Below are 9,792 nucleotides of genomic sequence, written 5' to 3'. Positions count from 1 at the left end.
TTTAAAGTTCATTGTGGAGAATTTTAATATTCTGAGAGCATGAGCAAAAAGCCTCTTCATCTTACAAAACACTTCTGTTAAAACCAGTCCAAACAATACATTAAAATGAAACGAAACAACAGTTGCAGAATGAAAAGAAGGATGAAGATCTGTCGACGCAGATAGAGATCATCCCCCACAGCTTCACATGTAAACCACCAGACACCCTGGACTTTATTAGCTGTGAGACACAAAGACAGACAGTATTTACCAAGTGCAAAAAATGTGATGACATCCCTTAAATAAAGGCTCTTATTTTACGTTTGTATGTTTAATTGGGTGAATCCTTCTCATGCATTAGTTAGATTATGATATGCAGGAGATATTTCGATCACCAGGCTAACCATATGGAATTTATTATTATCCTCATCTGTTCACCTGCTCTGTGTTTTTGTCCACTTCAGGGCATGTCTCGGAGGCACCGTCGTGGTTGGGTGGTAGAAGGTACATCCGGCTCGTTTACACTGTCCAGCGAAGCGACATGGCTGTGGGTAAAAGAAGCAACAGTTATAAAGTCTCAGGTCTTGTGCAGAACATCCTGACTGGACTCTTCCTTTTTAACCAAATCCTACATTCAATCAAATTACTATCACAGAACAGAGCTCTACATCCACTCTTTAAAATGTTTTACCTTGGGATGATAGAATGGACAGTCCATCTTCTTGCACTCTGGGAAGAAGCGGCACACGTTTTGGGTTTGCACTGGCTGCATTGCTGTAAACACAGAGAGTCAAGTTAGAGATGAATCAATACTAAATACAGTTTAACTAAGATTTGTTTGATTTGATGGCAACTCTGGCTCTGCCTCCAGTTGTACCCAGCAAACACTGAGACAGTTGTTTGAACATTAATCATGGCGTCCTGTTATGGCTCAAAGACTGGTTTGTGGATGGGTTCTCCTGTCCTTTTGTATTCCCTCTCGCTCACCCTCGTAGAAAATACTTTGAAAAGTGCCTGACTTTTTGTGACTCTTTATTAATTCGTGTCCTCCACACACCCTGAGCCTCAAAATAATAAATCAACTTTGATTCACATGTTGACCCTGGTCTCCTGGGTAAAAGTCCTGTTCTTGATCCATTCATCCCCCAGGACGTTCTCTCAATGTGGACTTTGCTGTTCTTCATACTACATCAACTGACTTTCTGGCAGAAAGCCCTCAAAGCAAACTTCCCCCATGTGTGATCAAAGACAGTTTAGATAAACAAGTCTGGGTCTTTAAGGCCCAGACACGCCAAACCACTAAAGAGAACTGGCTGTGACGAAAGTCCCCTGCTGTGTCGTTTCATGTTGCCTGTGTCTCCACCAAAATGTTGCACGAGAACACACTGCAGAGACTACAGCCACTAAACCAGCACATATGTTCTGTGCCTGCGTGAGATGAAATAACTCTCCACACCAGTGGTAGTCTGTATTCATCATTAAAAAAGGGAAACCGTAAGACTGTCTTGATGCTAGTTAGCCAGTTAGCACAACAACAGCACAATCCAATGTTGAAAGAACAGAGCATATTTCCTGTGCACCAGTAAACCGTAACACAAACCATCAGGAAACATTTCTGCTAAAGGTCTCAATGGCTAAAGAAAAATAATCTTACCTGATGTAACAAGTTTATTTGATCTCACGCCCCCTCTAGACTAGAGTCGTTTGTTTACTTTCCTCACTTCCGTTTCTCTTCTCTTGCACTGAGCTGAAGCCAATCAGAGTGATTTCATTCACCGACGTGCTTCGTCGTCGCCAACGCCAATTCAACATGCTGAATTGCCGATAAAAGCCAACTAGCGCCAACAAGAGCCAATGGTGTGAGACACACCGCGCCGACTACAGCGAATGATGCTCACCGACGGCTTGACATGGACCGACAGCAGACCATTGGCTTGGTTTGTCAGGGCCCTTACAAACACTACAGGTTTTACGTGACAAGACAGGCATGTGATTTACATGTAGATAAACATAAATGGCATAAACATGTTTTATAGAGTCATGTCATTGATTTTGGACGTGGAGTGGACGTCACAATATGGACGTCTGATCACAGCCTTCTTAAAACCAAATAAATTGTTAATCAAATGTTGTATTACCAAAAAAAAAAAAAAAAAAAAAAAAAAAAAAAAAGAGATACATGCATTTGTTTTTCCATCACTATTATATGATCAATATTTCCTGGCGTGTAAGAGAGGTCTGACTAAATCACTATTGGATGTGGAAACAACTTCCCCATCTGGCCATCTGCGTTGCAGTTTTTGGCGTCCCATCGGGACCACTTTTGTCCAAGGACATGGCGTCACCGCCTGAACAATGTTAGCTGGGTCATGTCAGAACATCACTGCAGGATAGTATTGGGTGTGGAACAAATCTTCAAAATTCAAATCTGTGTTGTAGGCAGAGAGAGGCTGAGCAGTGTGTGTTGAATCACAGATGTAATGAGAGAGAGTACCTGGCCGGGGCGGAGGAGCAGCTGTGCTTCTCCGGCTGACGTGAGTGAAGGGACAGTCTGGCTTGGTGCATCTGGCGTCGTATTTACAATTAGGATGCACGAAAAGGCATTTATCCCCAAACTTGCAAGTGGGAAAAGTCCTTCGGAAAACACACAGAAAACATTTATAATGATTCAGTGAGTGATAAAAACGCCATGATAATTTCTTTAGTTTTCTTTAACAGTAATACTCACTTGCACTGTGTTGTAGGGTGATGGTACAAACACTCATCTCCGATTTTACAGACAGGCCAGAACTTGCAGCGCTCCAGCACCTTCTGTTTCTTTACAGGGACGGCATCCTCGTCTGCCATCTCAAAGTCCATCACATCATCTGTCAGAGGAGGACAGAATGTCAACCCTTCACTGAAGCACTCTGTAATTGTGTTTAAAATGAGCTGTAAGAACACATTTGTATTTCAGCTTTATGCAAAACTACAGTAACAAATTATTCTGATGAAACCCTTCACCTTCTGATGATGGGACAACTCCCTGCAGTCTTTGAAGGACGCTGACTTTGGGCTCCCTGTTGGTGAGGATGGCCGCCTCGGTGACCTTTGTGGGCGGTCTCACGTCGTCCAGCTCCATCTCACAGTCAAGATTCCCCAGCGGGCTCGGCACCCCGTCTAACGTCACTATGAACTTGGGGCTGGCAGAGTCGCCCCTCTCCTTACTGGTGTGAGCAAAGAAAGAAGAATTTGTGACAAATGCTCATGTATAAAAGGAAAAGAGCTGTGAGCATACTGTGTGTGTGTATACCTGGCCTGGACAGTGCGTGGTAAAGCAGACTGGACTTCCCCTTTGACCGGAGGACGCTGCTGGATTCTGGCCGTAGCTTCTTCCAGCTGTGGTCGACTCATGATGAAGGAGCGGGTGTCGAATGGCTTTGCCTCACTGCCTGCAGCGACTTCAGCACCTACAGGAACACAACAAACACAGACATCTGAGTGTAACGTATCACTGAAGACTTGTGTGAGAGAAAAACATTTGTGAGACTTACATTATTCAATAAAAGCAAAACTGTACAAAAACACTCACCATAGTCACTGTGCTCTCCGCTGTCATTGCTCTCTGCTAGTTCTAGCTGGAGGCGTGAAGCTAAGGATCTCACTGGAGCTGGAAGGAAAACATCATGATAAGTCATCAGTGGAGAAAACACTGATTTTTAAATTAATGTTAGTTAAAGGGAAACTTTGGTATTTTTCAACCTGGACCCTATTTTCACGTATTTTTGTGTCAAAGTGACTGATGGGAACAACAACTTTTGAAACACCCCAGACGTCCCCCTCCCCAGCAATGCTTTCCAGCTCATCCAGTCAGCGTGTTCTGGGTCTACCCTGGGGCCTCCTACCAGTGGGACGTGCCTGCAACACCTCTAACGGGAGGCACCCAGGGGGCATCGCTTTTTTCAGTAAACATGAAATGCAAAAATTGCCATTCCCACTAAAGTTGCAACTCAAATGCCAATCGATCTCTGTGTAAACAGGGCTGCTGTGAATCAGGTTTTTGGGTGGCAGGGTGCTGAAAGCGGTGCTCAGCAAAACACACTCCATATGCAGCAGTAATTCTACACTTCACATACCAGGTGCTCTGGTGGGAGGTAGCTCTGTGGCGGTGTAGGCCTGAACCCTGGGGGCCAGGCTGTGGAGGTGTTCCTGGACCAGCTGGATGGCTGCAGTCATCTCTTCATTGCTGGCGATGCGAGTGCGAGGTGCAACGGGGACAGTCTGCCTCTGTGGTACTGTGGGGGGGGCACAGCGAGGTCCATGTCAGAAAGTGATGACGGCAACTAAGAGGCATGAACTGCAGTTACAGGGAAGGTCCATCTGTGTTCTTTTCCGTGTTTTTCCAGTGGACACTCCCACTCAGTTATTATCAAAACGCGACGATGTAGGTTACAGCACTGATGTCCTACACATACACAGCTGTTACAGTAGCTGACAGTGTAAGCATGGAGAATGAGGAAAGCGTGAAGCCTGAAGGTGGAAGATGGTGCTATTTTTATTGTTATAAATCTTTATGTAACCAGGTGGTGACACATTGATATTCAATATACACTGCATTTGTACTGTACAAACACATTTATAGACCATTATACCTTGCCGTCACTCATCTGAAGCCATCATATTGCCTTCTTTGAAGTCACCAGACTCCGTTGACAGAGGCAGAAATTTGACTTCACAGCATACGGGTGTTGCTGGTCTACTGCCGACTCGATTGTTTAGTTTGATTGTGTTACTGTGTCCCTTTAGAACTGAATTAATGTGGCATCCAGAGCAGTACATGGGCTTATGTGCAGCAATGACACTGTGCAGAAGGACCCAGTGTTTGAATACACAAGGAACCCTACTGGAAAGCTTCAGAATTATCCAAAAACATCATAAATAAGTGTTCATGCTAATGTAGTAAACATACTTGTGGGGTAGGCTGTAGTTTTGGTGATTGAGTCCTGAGCCTCAGAGATGGCCTTCAGTATCAGATTCCTGTTGGCTTGCTTGGCTGGAGGGAGAGTCGGCCTGAAACAAGAGACACCACAGTGATTATAAAACTCAGCAAAGAGCGTTAACAGTCTGGTAATTTAAGATATGTCACCGCTGAATTGGCATAAGGCATATGTCATCTAATGTTCGACAATATCATTATGAGGTGTTAACACTGACTTGCGCTCTGGTTTGGAGGGTAGGGACACTCTACTGGACAGGCCTCTGCCTCCATAAGCCGCATCCTCCTCTTCCACTTCGTCGCTGTCCTCATCCTCTGCTCGGTTCACTCGCACCACTGAGCTCGCTACCGGCGCCTTACGCTTCCGTGACAACTCCTCCGGCTGAACAAAGACAGCAGATCATTATCAATACAGATCCTCACCTACAGCTGTCCAACACAGAAAGTGGCTCTCATCGAATCACAGTACCTTGTTGGATCCAGGTCTGGAGGTCCTGCTGCTTCTGCTGTCCTGCTGGCGGGAGTGCGAGGAGCCATCTGATGGTCGACATGTGTCCACGGAGCTTACTGATGTGAATTTGCTCTGACCCGGTCTGTAGATTTCAGCTGTGGGTCGACTGGCTGCGCCACGTGTTCGACCGTGGTTGGTGCCTATTTCTACAGGATCCTCAGCGATGAGGTCATCGTCCATCTCTGGTTTGATGTCAATAACAGCCTCTAAGGGGAGGGGCTCCATGAGGGGCTTCACGGTGGAGGTGAGTCGGGAGTTATTCTTCTCCAAGCTGCTTCTCCTGATTACAAACAGAGGTGTGTAAGTGTTCTGTTTAAGCCAACGTCAGCACACAAGGGCAAAAAAAAAAAAATTCTAGCTTTGCATCAGGCACCTGCTCTCATACGCAGAACTGGACACGCGTGCTTCAGTCCTATCAGAGCGTGAGCTGGACACCATCAGCACCTTCAACTCCTCTGCTCTGCCGTCGTCACTTACAGATGACCGGCTCCTCCCAGCCACAGTGCCGCCGTCAGACTGGAGCTGATGTCTGCTGAGGGATGCAGGCTCTGTAGCAACAATGGAGACAAGTGGAGGAAGGAAACATGAGCTTGTCTGGGACACTAAACAGCAGGCTATGTGCATTTAGGACATCCTGAATGTATTCAGCATGGACTGACTTACCAACTGCAACTGATCTCAACTTCTCGAGGACACCCTGTAGCCTAAAATCAATCAACAAACCCATGTTAAAGCTACAACAGATAGTGTTGAGATTAACAGCAAGGTGTTAAAAGGGTAGAGAGTGCAATTTCAATTTAATTAGACAGGAAAAAAAAACTTCCCGTCTGTGCTCATCGTACCATGCTGTGAATTTACTAGTGTTGTTTCCAAGGAAAAGAGAGAGATCGTCAGCCATCTGTTGGGAGGTTTTCTTGTTCGCCACCATCACCATTATATAGTCAGGGAGCTCTTCATCTGGAAACACATTCAACATGTTAATGTGTGATTGAAATATGAAGCAGCTGTCGTCTCTGACTTTAAGATCTGTGCTTTATTCACTCACCAATATATGCACCGAGCTCCTGGAGCTTGCCCTTGATAGCAGCCTGAAACAGACCAGAAGTACAGTCCAGATGACATCATTTAGCTGAACAAATAATGGAGCATCCTGACTGCACTGATGTCACTCATATGCAAAATGAGAGTTACCTGACATCGACTTCATAGCAGTGGTGGAAAGTAACTAAGTATATGTCCTTAAGTACAGTACTGAGGCACATGTACTTTACTTGAGCATTTCTGCTACAGTGTACTTTTCTGCCATTACATCTCAGTAGGAAATATTGCATTCCTTACTCCACTACATTTAGTAGTCTGTCATTGATATTTAATAATTACTCCCTTTTGTTGTTGGTTATATTTATGATTATCTTATGAAATGAAACAATAAATATTCCTATTATTACTTAGTGACTTTTCACCAGTCATCTGAATGCACTGTCATCTATTATTGAGATTTCTGACACTTGATGTGACTTATCATCGCTGTGCAGAGGATTGTGGGTCAGAACAGCCAGAAAAGCATGCTGGCTTGCAAACTGCAACATCAGACCGGATGTAACAGGACATCCTGGTATTTCTGGCATACTGCATTTCACATACCATGTATCGGGACATACTAAATATTTTCCTAGCATACTATGTAGTATGGTATGGGCACTGGAACGCACAGAGTGTTTTCAAGGTAAACTAAGTAAGGATAGACCGATACATCGGCCGGCCGATATATTGGGCCGATATTTGAGTTTTTTACTTGTATCGGCATCGGCCGATACGCGCGTGGGTTCGCGGATTTATTTTTCCCTGGCACTTTTTTTCATTTGAAAGTATGTGGTTAAGTTGAACAAAGCTGTTGAATCCTACTGTGTACAGTAGTTGTTGTTTTATTTATGCTTCAGCTTAAATATTTGTTTATTTTATAAAGACATTACTGGAAGATTTAAGAGCACTGAACTCTTTTTTTATTTGAATGTATAATAATAATAATAATAATAATATTCTACCTGTTCTACCTCAACTTTCCATCTTTTTTTAGTATTTTTTACTGTTCAATAAATGTTTCTTATTTTAAACTTGAGACCTGTAATATTTGTTATCATTGTGTCATTTTTTTTTATGTAAATTGAGGGAGCAAAAGCAGTATCGGCCCCAAATATCGGCTCAAGAAAATCGGCAGTCCATAATCGGTCATCAGCTAAGGGTGATGGAGAAAAATCGGTATCGGCATCGGCCCTAAAAATCCATATCGGTCTATCCCTAAAACTAAGTGTACTAAATGTTGCAGGTTGTGCTTACACTTTAGCGGTTTTTAGAGATTTGTTGTTGATACACAAGCCTCAAGTGTTTCCAGGGCTGAGCGATATGTTCTGAAAGTTACATCACAATATTTTAAGGCTGTTTGTCGATACACGACATATATCTCGATATTTTAAATCTCCTCAAAAACAATTCATCAATGCTAGGACTGGGAGACGAAATCGAACTTTACAATATTCCTGACCAAACACCCTCTCTGATGCGACAAAGTTGTAGGGATGACTATTGTTGAGATTTTTGATCAATAATCATCAACAATGTGGATAGGACAACTAATGGGAAGCATTGAAACAAATAGGAAAGTCTGATAAGTTGACACATGTACATACATTTGCTGTAGTGCAGCCTTTAAAACCCCATTTATGCACTAATGCGATAAGACGATATATAGCCTCATGCCTCGAGAACAATATCTTCATACTGCACAGCCCTAATAGTGTCATTTTTTCGTGTGTATACAATGGAGAAAACTGTACGTTTAAAAAAGTTTCTCTGGAGGGAATTTCACCCAGAAACCCCTTCAGGCTTGGGTCGCAAAAGACTGCAAGAAGACTGCAAATGTTTCCCCCAAACAGAGCTGAAAGGAAGCTGGAGCCACCATGTCTCTGCATTTGATCGACTATGTGGTATGTTTTTATGATACAATATGATGTAGTACTATACTACTTATCTACCCAGTAGTGTACTTGGCTTCACATTGATACACTACAACATTAAAATGCTCTTACATGTATTCATTAGTGAAGAAAACAGGAACAATATGATGCTCTACAATAAACCACTGTGAAATGAACCATTCTGCTTAATGAGTAATTTTACTTTTAATACTTTAAGTACATTTAGCTGATAATACTTTTGTTTTGGACTCTTGTTAATAGTTGAGTATTCTTAGACTGTAGTATTTCTACTTGACTGACATAAAGTATCTAAGTACCTCTTCCACCACTGCTGGTGAAGACTCTCAGTCATCCAGGTCATGGTCGTCTTAAATACTATATTGTAGGCAACTGGACTTGCTTGAGTTTCTTGAGGATGTCTCACCTCTCATCCGGGATGCTTCTTCAGTTCTGGACTTCAGTTCAGAACTGAACTCTTGGACACAAGTTAAGGTGAACTGAAGACATCCAGGACTGAAGAAGCCTCTTGGATGAGGTGAAACATCTTCAAGAAACTCAAGCAAGTCCAGTTACCTACGATATAGCACTTAACATCTTCATTCACTGCGAAGTAGCGCTGTGTATCGTTGCTGCATAAGTTATATTAATATAAAACAAGACCACGCTAACACGTCTGTAAACCTGCCTGTTGGATACGTTCATTCTCCGGCCCTGTAAATAAAAACCTTGTTACCATTCTGCCCTTACGCTAGCATGCTAATGTTAGATAGCAGCGTCTGTGCTAACCGGACATCAACCAGGCTTCATTTCCGGTGTAAATGACTCTTATTCAGCCCACAGTCACACTCACTCTAATCTTCTTGCTGATCTCTGTCCCAATCTCCATGCTCGTCCTTTAATTCAGGTGAATAAGTTGTAAAAGAAGCGACTGTTTTTCTCAGCTTTACTGCTGCTAACCAACTGGGACAAGAATAATGGCGTAAGACCACGTGACCAACGGAGGAAGCCGAACAGGGACAAACTAAATTAACTCAATACTATCTATCTATCTATCTATCTATCCAGACATATATGATACTATCTTTGTACAAGAGCGACAGACTGCAAACAAGGCAATCAATTTAAAAAGGACACAAATCACAAATGCAAGACAAGTACATCAGAAACTCATAAAAAAAATCCCAAAAGTGAGACTTACTAATATGTAAGGCTTCACTACTAACCGGAGACCTTGATAGGAGGGACAACAATCAGACTCCAATATGATAAATCTGTTGTTGCTGTTTTTCTCCCTTCATATCAACCAAGTGTCAATAACAACACCCTCAGTTTTTATTTAGCTGAATGCTGCT

At 43.0% G+C, this 9,792-nt stretch overlaps 1 protein-coding gene across 2 annotated transcripts; it reads right to left on the bottom strand.

Moving 5' to 3' along the window:
• zc3h14 (zinc finger CCCH-type containing 14) lies at nt 1-9,435 on the bottom strand. 2 transcript variants are annotated; one of them, XM_033647847.2, is made up of 17 exons: nt 9,291-9,435; nt 6,511-6,553; nt 6,308-6,422; nt 6,129-6,169; nt 5,839-6,013; nt 5,424-5,745; nt 5,173-5,336; nt 4,928-5,028; nt 4,095-4,253; nt 3,551-3,628; nt 3,272-3,428; nt 2,983-3,185; nt 2,708-2,888; nt 2,474-2,613; nt 671-753; nt 418-524; nt 1-220 (listed from the first exon to the last, which is right to left on the bottom strand). In XM_033647847.2, exons 1-17 carry the CDS (start codon nt 9,324-9,326, stop codon nt 217-219), a joined length of 2,109 nt encoding a protein of 702 aa, XP_033503738.1. In that variant the 5' UTR covers nt 9,327-9,435; the 3' UTR covers nt 1-216. The 2 variants fall into 2 exon arrangements, with proteins under 2 accessions (XP_033503738.1, XP_033503739.1); XM_033647848.2 differs by having other exon boundaries at nt 2,708-2,846.
• Nucleotides 9,436-9,792: the final 357 nt, after the last annotated feature.

This window comes from Epinephelus lanceolatus, chromosome 13 (genome assembly GCF_041903045.1).
Source record: "Epinephelus lanceolatus isolate andai-2023 chromosome 13, ASM4190304v1, whole genome shotgun sequence".
In the NCBI taxonomy this organism is placed as follows: Eukaryota; Metazoa; Chordata; class Actinopteri; order Perciformes; family Serranidae; genus Epinephelus; species Epinephelus lanceolatus.
Note: the sequence above shows the minus strand (reverse complement) of the source record. Positions and strands in the feature narration are given on the sequence as shown.

What these genes read in the sequence shown, in the direction of transcription:
- zc3h14 (XM_033647847.2), bottom strand. Translation starts at nt 9,326, where the DNA reads ATGGAGATTGGGACAGAGATCAGCAAGAAGATTAGA. An exon ending in GTTGAGATCAGTTGCAGTTG is followed by an intron (nt 6,014 to 6,128) that starts GTAAGTCAGTCC and finishes TTGTTGCTACAG; the next exon opens with AGCCTGCATCCCTCAGCAGA. An exon ending in CCCTCCAAACCAGAGCGCAA is followed by an intron (nt 5,029 to 5,172) that starts GTCAGTGTTAAC and finishes CTCTTGTTTCAG; the next exon opens with GCCGACTCTCCCTCCAGCCA.